The 22265-nt window shown below is 46.1% G+C and overlaps 1 protein-coding gene across 2 annotated transcripts in view; it reads left to right on the forward strand.

Moving 5' to 3' along the window:
* The window catches only part of gas7b (growth arrest-specific 7b), a 36202-nt gene that overhangs the window by 9514 nt on the left and 4423 nt on the right, over positions 1-22265 (forward strand). The window contains exons 2-9 of one of the 2 annotated variants that reach the window (XM_030098608.1): positions 6406-6523; positions 11979-12056; positions 12393-12481; positions 13113-13169; positions 14489-14578; positions 15891-16006; positions 16294-16368; positions 20346-20424. In XM_030098608.1, the coding sequence (XP_029954468.1) occupies positions 6406-6523; positions 11979-12056; positions 12393-12481; positions 13113-13169; positions 14489-14578; positions 15891-16006; positions 16294-16368; positions 20346-20424 (702 nt within the window). The remainder of the gene's footprint in view (positions 1-6405; positions 6524-11978; positions 12057-12392; positions 12482-13112; positions 13170-14488; positions 14579-15890; positions 16007-16293; positions 16369-20345; positions 20425-22265) is intronic. The other variant, XM_030098609.1, reaches the window with a different exon arrangement.

Below are 22265 nucleotides of genomic sequence, written 5' to 3' on the forward strand. Positions count from 1 at the left end.
ATAACTCCAAGAAAAATGATTATTTTGATTTCCATCCATTTTGTGGGTTATCAACTAAGAAAATAACGCGGGGAGTGTTTCAGTGTAGGTTTTTCTTATGTCTGACCCCCCAAGCGTCGTCCTTGGAGCCTGATTGGACCTTCTTTCGGTCTACTTCACACATTTAATGTCAATTTCAGCTCAAATGTCTAAAACTCAGGCTCCTCCCCGGCTCTGGATTACACTCCAGCTGCAGCTCCGACAGACCTTGACCCAACACACTCCCCCGTGTTCCCACATCCAGATGTTTCCAGCGGGTTCACGGGAGGTCAGCCTCACACACACACACACACACACACACACACACACACACACACACACACACACTCTCTCTCTTTTCACACGTACCTCCAGCCAGCGGCTCACCCACTTCATCTAGAGGCCGCTGAGTCACACGGACATGCGCGTTTTGCCGCCTCGTCCGGTAACGGGCGCCGCTCGAACGGTCGGCCCTCCTCCGCACGCGGCCGCCGAGTGGGTGACGGGCATCTCACACACCGCGTGGTCTCGCAGGACGACAGTTGCTACTCCATGACTCACCTTGGCGGGACAATCCGCCGCTCTGTCGCTAACCTGCCGGGAGCTGATTTGTTACTCGGTTTGGAAAAAAAAGCCCCAAAGACTGGAGCCGTCAGCCGTTTTCAGCAGAAACTGGACTCAGTCGAGCTGCCCTGTGCTTCCCAGCATGTCCAGTTATGAGTCACGTTCAGATCATTAAAATCACAACAGAGGCGTTTCTGGATTGTGTTCCTTTTATTTTGTCCTTTAAAAGTAAAGAAAAAACAAATCTGTCTTCTCTGCTTGAAGTTTTTTGCCTCTTTCTCATTTGCAGTCCCATCATGCCCCGAGTCTGAACTTCCTTTAAATATCTGTCATTTGACTCTCAGCCGAGGCTGTTAAACTACAGGTGAAGGGCTAAATGCTGAGCTTACTACGCTGTTATTCCCCCTCTGACCCCAATGTGAGGCCAGCGATTTATTTAGAGGTATTTTCCAAAGGGAATTGAACAAATTATTGCCGGTTTTCCAGGCAGGGAGCCAGTGTCGCTGAAATACACGAGACCACGAGGCATTTTGTTTTCCATAATAAGAGGCGCTGCCTGTGTTCGGGGACCATGTGGGAAAGTCTGGGATTTGTTTACAATGCTAGGCTGATCAGTAAAAAGTATGGGATCGCTTCTCAGTGAGCATCACAGAATCTGAAGTGTTATAAATCCTCCGCAGCTGCACCGTTTTATAAGCCAAGTGTGCTTTGATTTGAGTAAAGTCCCAAATATCAGCTGAGTTTTTTTTGTAGTTCAAGTTTTTCGTCGTAAATCATAAATCCAAATACTTAGCCAAGGTTTCATAGCTTAAGTGAATTTCAACTGAAATCTGTAACGTAGGCTAAAATTAATATTGGCTTTTCGTATCAGATGAGTTTTACATATCGTCCAGAAATGATCGATATTGGCTGATACTGATGTCAGTGTCGATATATTGTAGAAAATGAGAGAATCATACAGAATTACTCTAATTCCTTCTGATATTTCAGTCAGATCGGGTATCGGCTGTCTTATAGAGACTGAATCTGTTGATAATTGTTATTGTGAGGCGGATTAGGCCACTGGGTAACCATCTGTTTGACACACATATCATCTGAACAGAGGATGTAAAAATCCTGCCTCCAAATCTAAACACTGTCAAAAACCGGTTACAGACTTTTGGAGACTCTAATATCTGGTCGTAGTTTAAAGTCTCCCGGTGACGTTTTAATTAAACCACATTTCGTCGCCTAGCAATTTCCCGCTGAAAGACAACATTGCTCTTGGACTGTGTCTTCGTCTCTCGTGCGACGGCTCCAGTGACTAATGTGCGTTCATTTAAAAGTCAGTCGTTCGATCTGAAGCGCAGACACGTCCAGGGCGCCTGCACCGACTTCTGCGGTCGGCCCTCTGTCGTCGAAACCCGCCGCGTCCCGGCGTCCTCCGCCACGGGCGATTCTGGCACGAGGCTAACCGTCTGGAATGGTGCATTATTCAACGTCGCATATGCCGAGACAAGCCGGCTCTGAGATCTGTCAGCCTCCCACCGCCGAGGTGTTCCCGCTCCCTCGCCGGGATGCGAGACAGGACTGTCAGATCTGTCAGAAGGCAGAGTTTCAACTCAGGCACCCGAGGCCCCCTCAAAGATTTGCTCCGTTTTTAAGATCTGTGAATGTTTCACGGTGTAGACACAGACTCCCAAATTGCGCTGCTGGAAAGGAACCAAGCCAGCAAACCTAAAATGTCCTCACTTCCAAGAGTTTTTTTTTTTTTTTTTTGCATATATCAGCGTCATTCCGAGCTCTCGCAGCCCACTCCCATCTGTCTCCGCACGCCTGTGTGAGCTCAGCTTACAGAAAAACAATACTGTGGTATCATTTCGCTGATAACCAACACATGACCAAACACACGAAAGGACGTCCACGGCTGAGCCAATGCGAACACGTCCGGGAAACGCAAAGAAAATGAGAGGAGGTCTTTGGTTTCTGCAGGATGTGGTCTCGCCTTGACCCCCGAGAACTCACTGCAGCTCAGGTCAGATGACACCGTGGTGGAAAAATATCTGCCATGGTAGGTTTGACATTACCGTAAATCAAGGTTGCTCTCCTGCGTGATATCAGATTTTATTAACTAATGTCTTCTGCAGTAACAAGTCAGTCATCAGAACTGCATCGTGGTGATGATGTTTGCTGAAAATAAAAGAACAGTGTTAATTTTCCATACTTCCTGGTATGATTGTGGCTCCTGGCATGTTTTGAACACTCTTTGAGACCAGCTTTAGTATTTCTGTATGAATGTCTGGGCTTTGAAAGCTAATCATTTACAAGGCAAATGAGAATATTTGATGGAAACAGGTCAGGATGAACTGAGCCACAGGCACAAGAGTGCCAAGCATCAGGCCCGTGGGCCAAAACGAGATGGTCTAGTGTGGTTCACAGGGTCATCTTGAAAAGAATTCAAACTACGAAGACAACATGAACTTAAAATATTCATTGCACTGTTTTATAGAATTCAGTCAGTAGCATTAGCAGTCTGTGAGGACATCGTAAAGAAAACGCTGAAGACTGTAGGAATCTCGTGTCTTTAGGAAACGTCAGAAGGAATGTTGTTTTCCACAAAAGTAATGTCATTTGTTATCTTTTTCCTCAAATAGATAACTTCCTTTAGAAGCTCTGTAGAAAATAGCACGCTGAAATTTTCTATGAAAACAGCAGAAAGAGCCGATATGATGAGAGACAAAGTCACATTTATCACATTCTGCAGTAGTGGATCTCCACAGTGTTCTGCTACAGTCTGACGGTCTCTTCACTGTACGATGTCATTTTCTTACTGCAGTCTGAAAAACCTCTGTCATTAAAAATGCGACGTTTCACCCTTAACTTAACTCTAAGTTCACTATGGTCCATACACCCTGTTCTGCAATGTTAATTGCAATTTACCATTTGCATTGGATCCAGTTATGAGACAACATGTCTTCTCCGCTATATGTCCTGATGGCAGGGGTGTCCAACATGCAGCCCGTGCTTCCTACGACAGTGCTCCTATCCAGTGAATAAGTGTTGCTGCCCTTCCTTGAGAAAGTTTGTGCAATTTGCATCAAATATGAGCATTCTGGGTTTGTGCTGTATTTTTCTTGCATTTCAGATGAACTGAAAGTACAGGTCTTTGCAAACGGCTCTCATGATGAAACTTTGTGGAAAACCAAACATTTTTGAAACATGCTAACACTATTGTTTTCAGCGTTTCTGCCATTTCTGCGTGAACGTATCTCATTTGAACAAGCTGAGCTTTTCTGAAACTTGATTTTCACTTGACACATCACATAAACAGGAACTCATACTGACTGTTGGTGGCCTCTGAACCTCATTGAGCTTCACACTGCTGCTCTATGATGCAGCGTACTCCATGTCCTGCAGCGCTTCGGTGCCATTTTATCCGTTTTGTGACAGTGCAGCGTCACATTCATCACATTCTGATGTGGTGCAGTGTCATTTTCGCTGCCCTCCTCGACAGTGCAGTGCTCTGTCTGTCCCGCTCTGCTATGGCGCAATGCTATTTACCTTTTGTTTTGCCGTGTTGCAATGCCGTTTGCATCACAACGCTCTCTGCAGCACTACCACGCTGTTTGTCAAGTTCTGCATTTCCCAAAGTGTTTTGCAAGCGTGCAGTTGTGAAAATCATCCACCTAGTGTTCGTTGATAATAATACTGCTTTTTCTGCAAGACTTGACCCAACCACCTTCTGGACGCCTCGACCCAAAGACTCAGAGGTATTGTGCAGAACAGACTAAACGATCAAGGGCAGGTCCTGCTCGAGTCCAGCTGAGTTCTACGCTACACATCCAACACAGTGCAGCAGGTCGAACTCTCCGCCTGCGCTCGCTTAGTTTTCACAGTCACGCGCTAAAACACTGAAGCCAAATGTGCAAGACGCACATGTTGTTTGACTTAGACGCAACATGTGTGGAGGAAAAGCAGAGCAGGTCTGCAGCACTCAGCTGTTCTGTGACTGTATTTGTGGTTTGGCTTTGATATGGACTTTTTGGACTTTCATTTCTTTCTTTTTTTTTCCACAAAGCATCCACATCGCTATGAGATTATCTCCCAGTTTCCTTCCATAGTGGAAGTTTTTTTTTTTTTTTTGGCAATTGTTGCTCTGAAACCACATTTTTCGGATTATCGAGGTAAATCCCGCTTTTCAAAGACACACTAAGGATGGATAAAACGGAGACCGCCAAAGTCATCAAAGTGAGAACAGGGCCGAGATGCGGTTGTTTAACACGCCGTCGTAACTCACCCGGCTTTGACGGGGGCTTGGTACAGTGCGGGTCTGAGGGATCGGAGCTCTTAGAGGTTCAACCCCTCGCCTCTTCCAGCGAGAGACAGTCAGAGGGGGTGACTTCATGTTTTGAGGAGATGTGGCTTTTATTTCCCGGGACAGCTTATGCTGGAATCACCACTCCATACCTTTATTACCTTTTAAAACCAACTATGAGGCATGAAATACCCATTTAGAAATGTTGTTTTAACTGTTCGACTGAACATTTTTGGTATTTTGGTGTCTAATTTCGAAGAGACATGGTTAAATATCTGTGATTTTGATCTTCATGAGGGTGTTTACACCTAACCTCAAGCATTCAAACCCAATAAATGGTTGAATTCCCAATTGAATTCTTTCAAGGCTCTGAATGATAATGGGTAGCATTCCTGTTTCCTGGATCTGAACACATTCCTGCTGCACCCTAGTTGGTGTCACTGATAACTGGTTTCCTCTTTCCACACCACTTCCTTTTCAAGCTATTTCACATACCAACACCTGACCTGATGCACAGCAGGCATGTCTTTTGGTAAACTTTAGAATTACTTTATTTTTTTTATGTTTGCGTTCATATTTAGGTCCTGTTACCTTTATGTTTTCACTTTCACACAAAACTTTCACCGTGTTTTGGATTTTCATGCTCGGCGACGCCATTCGGAGCGACTTGAAAATTCAAGGTTTTGAAAATGTTCCATCTCTGTGTAAATGGTGGAAAATGCAAACACACAGTTGATATTCTTCTGGTAGATTTAGAGTTGAGTCACCCAAAACAGCAACTTGGTCGTCTGTCCATACTGCTGTCTTTGCTCTCCCCATTGTTGTTTGTAGTGTATTGTTCTCTGCAAGCGCGTGCGTGACAACAGCACCCACTAGTGGCCCTACAGGAAAGCTGCATCGCTTTCAGTTTCTACTGTTTCTGTGTAAACGGACATTGTTTTTAAGATGTTGTCCTGGTTTTGGTCATTAAAGACATATCTTGTGCAGTAATCATACTCTTAAGCTACCCTCATCATGCCAGACCTTCTTTGACCCCGCGGTTCCAGAGCCGTGGCTGCGACTGGAGCTGGAACCTCTCCTGCTTTTCCCAGGCCTCAGAGACACAGCATCTCCACGACGTGTTACAGCGGCCGGAGCGCTTTTTGTTTTGCTGCTAATGGGGAGCAGATGTGAGCGGTTTGCCTGCCTGCTCTCCGGCGCTCCGCAGCCGCATGTTGTGCGCGCGAACGTGGACGCTGGAGCTGCGCCTGGGTTTGTTGTTCCCCGTGTGGCGGCGCAGGCATCTCGGCCCGCTCTCCCCGTGATGTCATGGCTCTTCGGTTGTGAAATACTTGAGGAAATGAGAACCTCATTGAACTTTATAGAGCCCGGGCGAGTTTCGGCTGCGGCGGCCCGATCTGGGTTTTCAGCCTCTCGTCTGTTTATCTTCAGAAATGACGGCCAATTATCAGAGCCTGAATTGCCCGGGATGCTGCTCACCCACCTTTTGGTGATCAGTTGATGTTTATTCTTGTTTCTGTTTTTGACAGAGGACAGCATCCCTGAGTCAGCTTCCCGTGGAGGACCTCAGAGACCCCCTGCCTCCTCAGTGGAAATGCTACATGTCTCCACAAGGGCGGCGATACTACGTCAACACCACAAACAACGGTAAGAGATCAGAAAAGGTTGTGCGGATGCGTTGACATCAGCCCAGAAAAACTGTCACTTCTCAGCTGCAGTGAACTTTCGATCCCAACTCCTCTTCTCTGGCCTCTAAAGGACATTTTAAATTAGTCTGAACCTGATTTCCTGAAGAGGTGGCAGCTCTGTTTGTAAGTGGGTAAAGAATTGACCATAAAGCAATACTGCTAATGAAGCAGGCAGCAGAGCGGCGTTCCGTCTTGCTAACGACGCCTCCTGACCCGCCGCGGCTGCCGCGGAGTTAAATGTTGAACTCATCGTCCGTGGAAGTGATGGTACCACAGAGAGACGGCGCACATCCAGGCCTGGAAGGCTGCCGCCAGCGCCTTGCTTCCAGTCCACACAATCACCATTCAGTGTGTCCCCAAGCACACACACACACACACACACACACACACGCACACACACTCGCAGAATCATGTTAACTTAATAGCCTCTCCTGTTCTGCAGACATAGCCTGTTTTTACTGTCCCTGAGTGAACTCGCTGTAAAACCTGACTGATGATACTAATATCAGGTGTTTCTAAGCCTCCCGTGCCTCTGACTTGACGATGTAATAAAGAAAGTGGTCTTTCTAACACAGCTCGCCAGTGTCCGAGGCGCCGGCCTCGTGCACGAACATGTTTCTATATCAGAATCCCCTTATTGGACAGCGGTATCATAAAGACCAGTTTCCAACACCCCCGGTTTAGAAGAATGGAAAACTGGATCCTGTTAAAGCAAACAAGTCGGCATGACTCCAGTGTCCTGCTGCCCCCCCCCCCCCCCCCTCCTGCTGGACTGTGGCTTACAGTAGTGGAGGTGGACCGTTCCGATGTGTACTTTAGATGTTTGCTGGAATGCTCGGCATGCAGAATGGGATTGTTTGCAATCAACAAAACTAACCAGTGTAAAATCTGTGGCTTTGAAAACAATCGTTGCCACAGAGGGGGGGGGGGGAAGAAGAAGGAAGAAGAAAAAAAAAAAGATAGTCTCCAGAAATACTCTGAGCAGTCCTTCTGCTTCAGACTGTGTGAATGTGTTTGCAGGTCGTCCTGTGAGCTCTGGGAATATTGCCGGCAGATTCAGGAGTGTTAACTGGAAGGTGTAAATGAGGTGTTAGTTTGCTGTGGCTTCTTTTTGTGGTATCAAGGAGGGAGAGATTAAAAAAGAAAAAAAACCAGCCTGGCCCGTTTCATGGAGGTGTTTTTGACGTCTGTCACTCATCTTCCTCGCAGAAGAGAAAGATTTTACTTCCCATCAAACAGCTCAAACCACGCCAACACTTAAAAGTCTATTATGACTTATTTCTGTCAGCTTCAGTCGCACATAATCTCCAGAGACAGCTGCTTAAATCACAAACACCCACAACGTCAGAAACGTATTATCTTGTCATCCCTCCTCGTGCGGCTTCAACCCACTGACTCTGGAAACCAGGATGGGGGGTCAGGAATCTGAGGTGGACCTCAAAGAAATCTCCGTTTTACCATTTTTTGTATCTTAAATGACTTAAATAGTTCAGAAATCAGCACAAGTGTCGCCATCTCTTATGCTTCTCTGTGGAATTTTACACTTAGAACGTCTGAGTTCAGGGCAGTTGGTTCATTTAGATCGGTTTGGATCCTCATTATTTTCCCATTTTCACTACTTCAGTCTCATCAGTATGAAGACAGCGGCCGCCGTCGTGAAGTCTCATATTCCCCTCTATCTGTGTTTGTCCTACGGAGCGTTTCTCTTCCAAGTCTTCATAAAATCTCTGTTATCCTGCGAATTACCGCCTGGTGTTGATTATTTGTCCTTCCTGCTCGTGTTGACAGACGGCTCATTCAGACCAGGCCTGATCTGAAATGACCGTCTGTGCTCCGCATCACGATGAAGTGCTCATTTATCTGCGACGTACGCATGAAATAGGATATGAGCTTCAAGCGGTGTAAACATTACGGCCTTTCTGTGTGTGTTTGGTCAGAGGGAGGGTTTTTTTTATAAAGATACATCAACAATAGCTACAATAGGAGGTAGCACAAGAGCAGCATTCAGTCTATACAGTGATACGGATGAAATGAAGAGGCGTACAGACTGGAGGCTTCGTGTTTATCCGTGTGAATATCTAATGTATCTAATTTTGGCACTTTCCTGACTTGAACTTCTCCTCAGTGACAAGTTTTCCCGAAAACCCGGGCCTACCTCTCAGACTACATGAGTTTATGCTTCTGCTTCCACTCTGGGATCTTCTGTAAAAACGGGGCGTGGATGGAAGCAAAACGAAGCTCATCCCAGGTGTGAAAAGTGACCTAAATTACTCCCATCCGGAGACTCCTCGCTCGCCGGTCCTTCATTTGACGGATGCTGTGGCCTAGCAGTCGCTTAAGAGCGAAGCCGGCTCCTCTTCACGGCTGTCCGCATCGTATACGCCTGTGACGGCGGCGGCGGCGGCGGTGGTCAAGCCGTGGCCACGAGGGAGAGCTAAAATTATCTGAGGGCTCCACCCAGGCACGAGACCTGAGGAATCCCTTCTCCTCTTCCTCCAGCTTTTCTCTTCTAGTTCATAAAGAGGTTTTTGAACGCGCCTGCCAGAAAATCCCGAAACAAGCCAGACTCTCGCTGTCGTCTCCGTCCGTGTCGAGTCTTTTCTGTCGTGCCTTCGAGAATTCAACACTAATGTCTTTGTGTGGCGGAAACAGAGAAATGAGAAAAGTTAGAGGAACACAGAGTCGAGGAATGTTTCCCGAGAGGGAGGAAGATTAATTTTTCATAACTTTTTTGCGCACTTCAGCAGCATCTCGTATCCTGCGAGGACGGCGGCGTCGTGGAACGGGCCCCCGAGGGCTGCGACGAAACCTGCAGGACTTATTTTCTGCATCTTGGCTGCGTGGTAACGACATAAAAAGCCCTTGGTGCTGACACACGGACACACACGCACACACACACACACACACACACTCGCTGTGCCGCCAGTTTGCGGTTCTTTCTAATCCCCCGCCACAGCAGCTGTTTCCAAACAAAGCCATCTGATAACATTTTTCTCCAAACACTCGGTATTTATAGCGCGCCTGCTATTTTTCTCTGGACTTCCCTCTCGTTACGCTAAAGTTCAGCTCCGATTAGACGCCGTGCGCCGCGTGTTCTCCTGCGTTTTTGTTTCTGCGTCGCCGTGGTAACTCGGCAGTGAGTTGACAGTGAGGGGATCGAGGTTTTCTTTCTCTTGTGGCTCAAACACTCCCACCGCAGGTACACACTCCCCTCGGGTGACATATCGCTCTACCACAAGGTTGCATATTCGAGTCCACATGAATGTCTGTTAACGTTTTTAGCGATATTTGTGTAGAAGTTTCACTCTGCTGCTCCGTACGAGCCTGGTAAAGAACATATTCTGTCATTATGAATGTTAAAAATCCATATTGAATCCAGGAAAAAAAAAAAAAGAGTTTCTTTTCAAGGTTTCTGCATCTCCTGTCAGTAAGAGCAAACACACCTACTGTCTCGGGATGATGAGGAGTGTGAATGGGCTGCTTCGACCGATAAAAACCAGAGACGGGAGGAACGCGATGCGTCGGGGACCTCTGTCATATGTGTGATGAATAAAATATAGCAGCGTCAAAGATAACTAGGCCAATTTTCCTACCACTTCCCTTCAGAACCAAGTCGAGGACGTCTCACATCACTCGCGCTTGGCGCCACTGACAATAAACTGCTGGAGGGATTGTTTTTGTCTTCGTTTTTTTCATTTTTTTTTTTTTAATGTATGAATGAAGTGTTTCCATTCAGAGACATCTGTTACAGCGCGGCCTCTGTTCAGTCTCAGACTCAAAGTGTGAACCAGGTGACGCTTGCGGAGAATTCGGCTGAACGTGAAAAGAAATTAGCTCTTTTGTGCTCGGTGAAAGAGCCCGTCCTCGTGGATCTGAGTCATCGGATGCTCCGCGCCGTCATTGATGTCACGAATTCCCATCGTCAAGGCTCAGAATGAGTCTGAAAAGAGTCGGATGAGCTGTTTGGCAGATGCGAAATGAGCTGACTTCTCAGGTTTTGATCCGCATTTGAGGGAGAGGAGGCAATTTAAGGATCGATTCAGGTCTTTTTAAGAATTTTTGTATCTATGAGGATGAAACCGGCGATCTGTCAAACGGTCAGCAAAAGTAGAAACTGAACCCGATGAACAGTCATGTTGTTGTAATCCTCCTAATAATGTATCTGAAGGTTGAACTGTACTCTATCCCATCTCGTCCCTTGAGGTTCAATCTGACATCATCCACATATTAAGTGTGTTACAAATTGCGCTCGTCCCTCAGGCAAAGCACGGGATCACAACAACAGGCCATTTCCCGCCAGCTAAAAGGATCCGCCAATATTTTTCTGCATTAATATCCCAGATTTCCTCCGAGTATCGATTTGTTTACGAGCGGCTAACACTGGGTTGTGGCGAGCGCCGGCCCCGTCTCGCTGTCGGACATCAAACGCGGAGTCGCAGCCGCCCTCTACGAGCCCCGCTGTGCGTTTTCCCCTCCATGCGTGTCATTTCAGCCGAAGGGCTCGGCTCAGTCGTCCCTCCCGCTAAGAGGAGCCGAGAGAGTCCGTCCACAAAGTCCCGAACGAGATGAGAGCTCTTTACATGTGCGCCTCTTGATCCGGCGCTCCAGGCCAGGAGCCTAATTGAGCCTCGGCGCCGCGACCTGAATGGACTCAACTCACACTTTTTGTAGCCTCAAATCTCCAGAAAGTTCTCGGGTGAAGTGGGGACAGACGATGAACCAGTGTCAGTACTTCTATGGAAATCCCTGATTAAAAATGTTCCTGGAAGCTGATAAAAGATGCAGTTTGGGTTCTTAAGAATGGCCCAAAACATGTTTTATTGCTTAATTTTCAGTCAGTGATATAACAATTTCAGTGTTAAGGTTTTTTGATGACAGTTGGCAGGTTAACTATTGATACTTTCAGCATACTGTGCGATCAAGAAGCAACATTTTGTATAAAGTATGTAGGACAAAATTAATCAATAATAATTAATAGTATTTTTTTTTTCATATTTGCAGAGCATATAGTCTTTTCACTGACATATGATTGTGCATTTTGGCATTACGAAATCAACTATACACTGTTTCAGTTAATTGCATGGTCATTTATCAAATCAGTCTTTCACAATAACTTCATGACATTTTGTGCAGCTTCACTACAGCGAGCCGTTAAAACTTTATCTGATTCTGCTTCATAAGGACATTGTGTAACTCTCTATTTTAAAGCCTGAATGCAGTTCCAGTTGCCGCTGTGTGGCTTGATACGTGATTTTCCGATTGCAACATGCTCACTTGGGTGAATGGAATCACTTCTTCTTCTTCTTCTGTTTCATTGTTGCCCACAAACAAGTCCGTCGCCGCCAAAACCGAAACAAGAGAAAAGAGGGAAGCCGTCGCCGCTCCGCTCACGTCACTGTGATTCTTTGTTGCAGAGACGACGTGGGAGCGACCGGGCAGTGCGCCGGGGACGCCCAAGAACTCCTTCCGTCACAAGAACTCGCTGCCAGCAGGTAGCTGCCCCACCCCCAGACACACACACCACACACACACACACACACACACACACACTTCCTGTAGCTAACTTTGTCTGGAGCCTCCTCTGTCTGTGGTCTGACCCAGCTGAGTTCATCCATTATGTTTCTGCCACCAACTCATTTCAGCAACATGAGAACAATCTGCTGGAAGCTGGATTGTTTCCATTTTATATCCTCTGTAACGTGTTCGCTCAGAATTTCCTCGATTACCTGCAGAGACAGTTCTCAGGTTTTCGCGAGCAGCATACTGAGGCTAACAGCTCGTAGCTTGTGACTTTAAATGTCCTTTTCCTTCTGGCTTGTTCCTCCCAGTGAACGGATTTCACTCCGGTGGCAGCCCCCTGCACCATGGGGATCACTCACACAACAGTCTGGTTCAGAAAGGCAGCACAGAGCCTCAGGTAACGCTGCCGGATTAGTTCTGTCTTTTTAACAACTGATCGGGAAAGCTGCATGATTCGAGTTGGACCCGTACGAGGAGGTCATTAAGTTATTAACGAAGCACAACTTCCTAAAAAGTGGAATAAAGTCAATTATCCTGCTTATCAATCTGTAGATTTTCCTGTCTTCATGCCCTCAAACCTTTCAGATGTTTTCATTTCTTGGCATCAACCCAACGTGAAATTAAAGGAAACACCTGAAAGAAGTGTTCAAAAAGAATGGGAATCAAACTTTTCGTCACTTTTAGCACTTTTATCAAGTATTAGCAGTATGTTGAGAATTACCTTTATAACCAATTTAATCTCCATCACTTGTTGCTAAATGCTTGGTTTTGGTTATTTACTTGGTGCTGGCTTCGCTTCACTGCAAAGGATTTCAAAGCATCAATAGAAAATCTTTGCAGATTTCAGGAAAGTTTAGCATGGTTTTTAAATTTGCTGAGAATCAAACTATTTTTAACAAAAAAAAAAAACCTTTTCAGAAATGTTCCTGATTAGCAGCTACTTCCGTCCACTGTGTCTGTTAGCTTGTTGCTCGCTGAGCATGGCTCCAGGGAGGACAGAGGTTTTGACGTGACTCTTCTCCCCTCAGCAGAGCCCCGGGTCGACGTCCCCCACCAGGAAACAGAGCAAGGAGACCACCATCACGGTGAGACTGGACCCCCTCACCAACCCCTCAATCCCAGAAAAGACATTTTCAGAAACATTAAACTCCACAGTAATTCAAATTAATTTGGAAAAGTGTTGAGTTTGTAACAGAAAGTACCAACAACCTTCCAGTTCCTGTTACTACTGTAAACCTTTCAGTTCTCATATGGACTTCTTGTTTCCTTTTTCCTGACTGGAGATTGGATTAGTGAAATACTGAACCAAGCCTGCCGAGACGACCCCTCGAGTCTTCGTAGCTTTGTCGCGTCAACAGATCAGTTGATCAGAAGTGAAAGGGTTTTTATCAGCAGAAGAGGTTGTCAACTGTGGAAAGGGTTGGAGGAGCTTCATTTGAGGGTGTTTAGAAGTTTGCTTGCCCCCATCTCGAGGAAACGTCGGTCAGTTTGGACCGATCGACATCTGAAACTCCACAGGAAGCCACTAAATGCAAATTATAAGCTTCGTTAAGCCAGGGTCAGGTTGAATTGAGGGTCGTTTTCTCTTGATTCTGTTGTTACAATGTAGGTATTTGGTCTGGAAAAGTCATCAGCAGAGCTAGAATCAGCTTCAGTACTACAGACCGGTGCTGTGAAGTTTTTTAAATGGCTCACCGGAGGCAAATCGACTCCTGAGGTTAATGGGAATGAATGTGACAGAAGATAGAGCTCCTTCTGTTTCCCTTAAATATAACTGTGTGACTCTCATTGTGAGAACGACAAAAACGTGAATTCTTATTTTACTTCCTGAACAGAGAGTTGTGGTTTTGTTCTTAATCAGATTGTCCAGTTGTTTTATTTAGGAAGGGATACCTGATTCCGCCGAAGTTTTTTGTCTTTGTTTCTTTTCTTTTTCTTTTTTCTTTTTTTCTTTTTTTGCATTCATCTCTCTGTGTGATCATTCCATTGGTCCAATAACCTGAAATAAGTTTCGGAGCAGGAAGGCTTACAGCCACCGCTGCTGAGAATTAAAGATAATTAAAGCTAATCTCTGGGAATCCATTTGTCTGATTGCTCTGGACCGCAGAGGAGAATGTTCCTTTTAAAGTACCGAGCGATGAATCCCAGAAAAAGACAACAAATGTTGCATTGACGACATCCCCCCCCCCCCAAGGGCAAAGTGGATTTACAGACCTGGACCAACGCGTCTTCTTTACCGCGTTATGCGCTCATAGCTGCAGAGGCGCGAGTGTTGCCAAAGCAACAGAGTGGAGGCTAACTTGAGTTTAATGTGTGAGATGCCCGTGGACACGCGGAGCCGGCGTACAGTACGGCGACATCAAAGCCAAGCCGTCTGTAAACCGCCTTCCCCCCCTCCCCACAGATCAACAGCGTGACGTTCCCGTTGCCCGCCTGCATGTCCGAGCAGCAGCTGCTGAAACCCGACGAGTGGAGCTACTGCGATTACTTCTGGGTAAGTTCGCCGCCACATTTACCAAGCTGTTCGAAACTGGAAATCAGTTTCCCAAACGCCAAGCTGTGAGTTTATCAGGCTCACCAGAGCAGAGTGTGCTCATCCTGCAGTCCTGGAACACGTTGGGGGCGGGGGGAGAGTCCTTCATGGCACTTTTTTGTGCAACCGGCGAAAATTTACTCGACGATTTCAAGTGAAAATGCAAAAGAGGCATTGTTTTCAAATGTCGAGTAAATGGGACCTGATAGTGAAAGTGAAAATTTTCAACAACTTCGATTCAGACTTTTCTCCCCAGAAGATTTCACAGCTAAATATTATCACGTAGCATCTGTATACACCCGTCTGCCACCAATTCAAGCAGGATCCAATCACAAGCGGATAGCGCACCGATAGCGTATGTCGATGATGTGATACTGTGAACACTGAAGTTATGGCGCATCGTGTGCAGGTGTTAGTTTTGTCCAGTGCTGAATAGAAGGGGGGAAAAAACACACAGAATGTGCTGATTCTTTTGGTTCAGGTACGACAAAACTTGGAAAGTGAAAGCTATCACATCATCAGTTTGGATCAACTACAGAGAAATCCAATCCGTCCCTAATCGAGTCGGTTAAAAATTCATTGAGGAAAATGTTTCAACAAGAAGAACAGAGAAAGGCTGCCGTCCCCACTAAATCAATGAATGACCGTCATCCCCGTTAAGTCCATGAGAACAAAAACAACACGGCGGCCTTCTCATCTTTCACAGGGACTCCATATTTATCTGGTCCCGGCTGCGCCGCACGCTGAGCCTCAGCGCTGGCTTCAGTCAGATCCAACGCGCCGCGGCGGGATGAAACATTGCATGTAGGGAGCGCGGCGAGCCAGCTGGACTCCGCCGCTCTGTTTGGACATCTCCCGCCTCTCGCAGGCGTAATCTCTACCAGGTGTGGCCAGCGAGGCTAGCGTATCGCCGCCGCACGGCGGTGACAGCACAGCAGAGAGAGCTGGAAAGCGATATCTCGCACTCTAATGGCGGCGTTGGATGAAGTCAGCTTCGTGGTACCCAGAGCGAGCAGTCAGCACTCCAGCTTAATTCATTCCAGTCGTTGAACTTGTCGATGCTAGCAGCATCTACTGTTTCCCACAGACGTGATAAGCATCTGTCCTAGCTAGCATAGCTCTCCTAGAACCTGGAGGTTTGCATCAGCACGGCGTCCTCAAAATCCTGGCTCAGGTTTGAGTTTGAGAGCTTGATGTGTTTCTGTGACGTCCTCGTGTTTGTTGCTAAGCCCCGCTATTTGTGTGTGTGTGTGGTTTTTTTTTCCCCTCGCAGAACGATAAGAAGGATCCCCAGGGCAACGGCTGCATCACAGGCTTCGAGGTGCTGGTGCACAAACAGCTGAAGGGGAAACAGATGCAGAAAGAGATGGCAGAGTTCATCCGAGAGAGGTATCTGCTTTCCGATCTGCCAGCGGCCCGTCACGGTTTTCACACCCGGTCCTCGGGTTACCATGAAAACCAAACCGCTTCCTCTTTTTAATTCATCTGCATCGATGTGTTGCTCAACGGAGGGGAGACACACACATAGAAACCGAGGCCTTGTTTACATAACACAACATACACACTACGGTCATTATCTCCTGTAGATACTTGAGTGGACCAAAATGGCGAGCAAAGATGGGCCCTGAGAAATTGCGGTCTGTTCAGTAATCCAAAACCTTCTACTTCCCTCTTAGGATAAAGATAGAGGAGGAGTACGCCAAGAACCTCTCCAAGCTCTCACAGATCCCGCTCGCCGGCCAGGAAGAAGGGTGAGTGTGAATCAATAACCCCTCGTCTCCCACTATGGAGCCGCTGTGGATGTAAAAGATGTGTTCTCGGAGCTGTATATCTTGTAATAATAATAATAACACACTTCTTTATAGCTCTGCAGAGGGTATATTTCTTCACAAGCGAGGTCACGGTTTGGGTCAGAGTGGGAAAAAAAACAGCCGCGAAGCTGAGTGATGTTCACTAACGGACGATGGAATCAGGGGGGAAATGAAGGAAAATGGGATTATTTATCAGGAAAGTTGGGACAAGAGAAAGAAAGACTCCAGTCGTTTTTTTTAGCTGCTTGTTAACACATAGCAGAGCGGTAACATGGTTGTTACTATGGTGACATAACTCCTGCAAACTTTGGATCCAACCGTCTGCATTTTAACTGGACCTAACATTCGATAAAATTTCACATTATAAAGACCGTCCAGGGTTAAACGTGGAGTCCCGGGAAAGCCCTGCAGGGGTAAATAATAAAGTTTAGCAGCTTCTCATATGTGACAGCAGAGGGGATTTCACGCTGAGTGCAGCTCTTTGTCAGCGCAGGAACACTGGAAGCAACAGGAAGCAGAGAGGAGACGTGGCCGGTTTGGGAGCAGAAGACTTGGACGTCTGTCCACAAGGAGAAATGATGCTCTGTAGTAAAATGTCAGAGTTTAAAAGTTGAGTCTTGTGATTCTCTTCTTCCATCACACCGCTGTGGGAAGGTTGGGATTTCTTCATAACTTAAGAGCGCTAACAACACAAGTCAAGTCACTCTGCAACAACACACACTTGGATGAAGAACCAGTCACTGGTTGCAGAGACTCACTTCCCCTCTTTGAAAAACGATACCAGACAAAGACGTTCTACAAATGACGGCGTGTGTCTGAGGATTGGGCTCTCTCCCTCCCCTGGACTGTTTAACATGCGTATAAGATGATTCCTCCTGGTGTCGGCTCGGCGGAGGAGAGTGGGATGGAATTGCCCCATATAGAATCCAGATTATGCCGGCCGGCTCAGCTCTGCCCACACCCACAAAAGTGCAACACAATACTTTCATTATGCTCTCCCCCAGGCCGGCACCGTTGTCCGACGGGACAATCGCTGTTTTGTTGCTGGGTTCTAACATCCGACTGGCTGCGGCCCAGAACCGGCTATTTATTCCTGAATTTTCCATTTGTTTGGGGCTGATGTGGCCGTGAGGCGCGTGACGACTTTAAAAAAAAAAAAAAAAATCATATTTCTATATATGTTACTGGACTCTTACCCCGCCTCAGCTGGATGGATGAAGTACATACTTTTTCCCTCAGATATAACATTATGTTGGTAAACGATTGCCTCTCAGTTGCGAGACGGCGCGCACGTGACAGATGTAATTCATCGAGTGTAAATAACACCCTTCATTCTGACGCTGAAGGAGCTTTCAGTCAAGGCCTGGCTTCTGTTATGAGCCTCGTTAAACGCTGAATGTGTGGAATCCTACATGCTCGGGATGGTTAAGGAATTTGACAAAACGAAATCAAAAAGGAAAATCCAGTAGCGAAATGTACAGATTTACACCAACCATGCAAGTTTACCACGTGTTACAAGACGGATCTTTTTTTGGATTGTTGCAGTAATTGGATATTAAACTTAGCAAACAGACTGAAGTGATAGAAAAGAGAGTCATCAAGCAAAAAAGTGAAGGCTGAAGGCTCCTCATGAAATAGAAGTGGTTTTCTGTCAAAGTGTACAAGTTGTGAAAGGATTTCCTTGTCAAAATAGTGTGATTGTGTCAGCCTGGAACTTTTGAAAACGCTGTGTAGAAGAACTTTTTACTATATCTATGCGCATGCATAGTAGGAGCATTTTCAAAAAGTTGCGTGGCTCTGAACGTCATCAAGCATACCTGTGAAATTTTTTGTTTTCTCTTGAAAATGTCATGCAAACACTTCCCAATTCTGTAGTTCTCAAACTTTCGTTTCCCGAGAGCCGTCCTGATCACTTCTCAGACTGAAGAATCTTTTTAGAATGTTTCCCGTTTTTGTTTTTTTTTTTTTTTTCTTTTACCATCTTGCAGCAGATAAAATATCTCCAGTGGCGCGTTTTAATGACTTAATTGATATTTTGAAGAGCTGCTATTAAGTAATCAGTCAATAAAAAAAGTCTAGTAATCAACTGATAACTGAATGCACACTTTAGTCAATCAGAATAAATCAGATCAGTTGAACTGTAACAAGTGTGCTGTAATATGTATGAAACCACCAGTTCCTCCACCCTACTGGTTACCAGCTGCTACCAGTAAGTACTGTGTGATCATTGTGTTCTTACCAGTCATTAGATCATCTGCGCTTCAGAAGCGTTCATTGACGGTTTTGCCCATTAGTGGTGGAAAAGAGCCCTGTGGTGACGAACGCCTTCGCAAAATATCTCCGAAAACAAAAGAATGAAAAGTGTGCTGCAAAGTAAACATACATACCAACAATTCTGGGTTTAGAGTTTGCGAAAACAATGTAGGACACATGAAGGAGGCTCCACGGCGAAGGAAATGCCTCTGGTTGATCGGTCAGACCTCAAAGATACACAAGGCACATTCTGCTGAGTTACCCAGAATATAAACAGAAGGCCGGCGTGTTTACAGGAAGTTCCTGTTGGTGGTGCTCTCGTCTTTGTTCAGCCACGGTGGCGGTGGCGGCCCCTGCTCACATGCAGCCGCTTCAACCAAACCACCGCGGCGCCGGCGTGAAACATCAACCGTATCGGCTGCTAAACGAACGCATGTGTGTGTTTCCTTTATTTGTTGTGCTGAGTAACCGATGTATGGAATGACAAAAGGCTTGAGGTTCTTTTGGAGGTCGTTGAGGAACATTTTTCACAAAGAATTCAAACAGTCGGGCCGAAGAAAAGGAAGATGGACTCTGACAGCAGCCGCTGTTTGTGGAAGCCTGCAGCTAAGGCTGTTGGCGTGACAGACATGCTTACTACCAGAGAAAAGATCTCAGTCATGGCAACTTCAGCAAGATGGTCACAAGTATCTTTTCAAGATTCACATTCCTTTCAGCAAAGTCGTCTTCCTTCAGAAACAGCTGATGATGCTGGTGTCAAATAACAAGCTGGATTCCAGGACGTAGAACTTTGATTCTTTCTTTATGAATATAAGCTGTCTGAAGGAATGTGTTGGGGGATGTTAAAGTTGAAAGAATTGGTTTCAGCCTGACATTTTGTCTCTTCTTGTATTTATTAGTAGTGACAGATTGGGAAGCCGTCCAGGGTGTGTCTTGACTTGGATGGATGGATTTGGTTTGTGAGGGTACTGAGAATGCATCATCCAGTGGAGAAAAGTGAACACAGTCGGAAGAGACGGACAGAAAAAGCCCGACTCCCCCGTAAAACTTGTTTAGAGTTCTTTTCATACTTATACATGATCTTGAGTTCTAAGCTGTAAACGGATCTCTTGATTCTGAGGAGCTCCCGACGGTCCGGACAGCGTTGCAGGTGCCCGATTTCCCTCGGACAGCGCTCAGGAATGCTTTGGATGTCAGCAAGAGGGAATTCCACACATGTCTCCCATTCAGAGCGCCGCTTTGAAGCGACCCGCTAACCCGTAAAGACCGTCAGCTCCGGACCTAAAGCCTCGTGTCTGGGACCGCTGCCCGCCCGCTGCCTCATTGTTTCACAGAAATATGAAGAAGCTATCTGCGCCGCTCCGCTCCCTTTTCTCAGAGTCAAAACAAAACGCCTGCCTGGCCTAATAAAGAGACGAGCCATGTGTGATTATTACATAATGTTCATCCCTTAATCTGAGATCTCTGGATTGCTGATGTTGCTTCCCTCCAGCTGTGTTGAAGCCGTGCAGCAGAGTCGTATGGAGCCGGCGGTGGACCCCCCGTTTACCTCTTCACTTTGTGAACTTTTGCACCGAGCTCCGTCTAAACCTCACCTCCTCCTCGTGTGTGTGGTCCTGTCTGGTGTGAGGTATTCAACGCTGGCCTTTCTTATCTGTTCCCAGGACTCTTGGGGAGGCGTGGGCCCAGCTGAAGAAGAGCCTGGCCGATGAAGCCGAGGTTCACCTAAAGTTCTCCTCCAAGGTAATTCGTCAGACTGCAGGTTTGCAGATTATTAGATGTGAAGCCAAATCTGTGTGATAAATGGATCCACCTGAAACACCTCAAGCAGAACACTCATTAATGTGTCTGCTCAGTATTTAGGAAGACAATTTGTCCCCACAGACATCAGACACTCGTAATTTGACACCATCATCATCATCATCATGTTAATAAACTCAGAAGAACCTGGAAATGACTCATGTTGGTCGATCAAGCTTATTTCATAAGGAACTTTCCTGTCGGTCGGTACAATTCAAAGAGCTTCACTGATGATGACTTTTAAGAGGTTGGGACAAGAGAACAAATACAAGACAATCCAGGATTATGTCAGTCGTCATTTATAAAGAATATTTAAAGGTGTAATACAACATTTTGATTTCCGGGTGGATCACCTAAATAATTGGTGGGTCTGTTTGTCAATCATTCTGACGAGCTGCTTTCGTAAGGCGGTTATCCGTGCTTGCGCCCAATCAGCTTCTCCCTTTTGCGCATGCGCATTCAGAGTGTTTATGTAGCCGGTGAGCTTCTGAGCTCGTACTTACCAATGGCGAGTCTGACATAATGAAACTGTAGCTGTTTCGGGAAAAAAAAAGCTTTATTTATGAGCGAGGCGGATCGCAGAAACTGTACAGAGCCGTGCACGCCGGAGAAGAGGAGATCGCGCTCGTACACTTCCGCGTTTTCTGGGAGAAGCAGGAGAGCCGGGCGGATGGTCTGGCGCATGTGCGTTGTTCAAAAAGTGAGTAACAGACGTGGGGCTTCGTCTTTTCGAGAAAATGTTGTATTACACCTTTAATACAAAAACATAGCACAATGTGCTCAACATGGTTTCAAAATGCTCAAACTTACATAGTGGCAAACAAGCAAGAAACAAGAGATTGAGGAGTAAAAATGTAATTGAAAAGATGAGCTATAAATGATACGTATAATTTGAATAAGCAGTATAAGAGACACAAACTAGACAAAACAAAACTCAGAAACCTTACAGGCGTATGGCTTCATAAAAAGTACTTGAATTCACTTAATTGCGAAACTTAGTTTGACCATAGATCACCTTTTAGCTGATTTACAATGCCACCTTTGGCCACTAGATGGGAGTGTTGTAATCCATTCTCAGTCAACATCGCGTCAAGTAAACCCAAACTGTTCTCCAATATCACCAAAAAATAAACGCCACCAGCTACATTCCGCTGGGCTCAGGAGTGTTCGAGTGATCTAGTTCCTTTACGGCGCCTTTGTGCCGGCAAGAATTGGTCAAGTTCTGTTTGCTCTTCTTTTGGTAAGACTGATACCGAAATCCAGAAACTTCAACTGAAGATCCTCAACAGCACCATCAAAGCGGTCTGACTCTGTTAGGTTGAGACCTGGAGGGGAACCAAAAACCTTCACAGACTGGATCCAGGTGTTTGCTAAACAGTTCCTGGGTTCTCAGGTCTTTATGAACCTGTAATGAAGATCACTGAGCAATTGAATAACCAGGTCAGAGTGGTGCAACAGACAAACGCTCAGGAAGCAAAATGACAGTGATGAGAGCAGTTCAAACTTGGAAACCCAAGAGAAAACTCGATCGGTCCGAACTGAGGTGGAAACCATCAGCGGGACGGAACTGCAAGTCTGTTAAATGCTGAGGAAATTCTTTGGCATGTGGTTCAACTTCACGGTTATCGACTCATAAGACCGACAGACAGCGTCTAAATGCGATTATGTGCCGTGAAGAGCTTCCTGATGACCCTGAGGGCCTAAACAGAAAAAGCCAGTGACCATCACAGTCCAACTTCAGTTAGAAACTTCCAGAAACAAGTCGGTGCTGATCGAGACGAGGG

Source organism: Salarias fasciatus, chromosome 8, assembly GCF_902148845.1.
Source record: "Salarias fasciatus chromosome 8, fSalaFa1.1, whole genome shotgun sequence".
In the NCBI taxonomy this organism is placed as follows: domain Eukaryota; kingdom Metazoa; phylum Chordata; class Actinopteri; order Blenniiformes; family Blenniidae; genus Salarias; species Salarias fasciatus.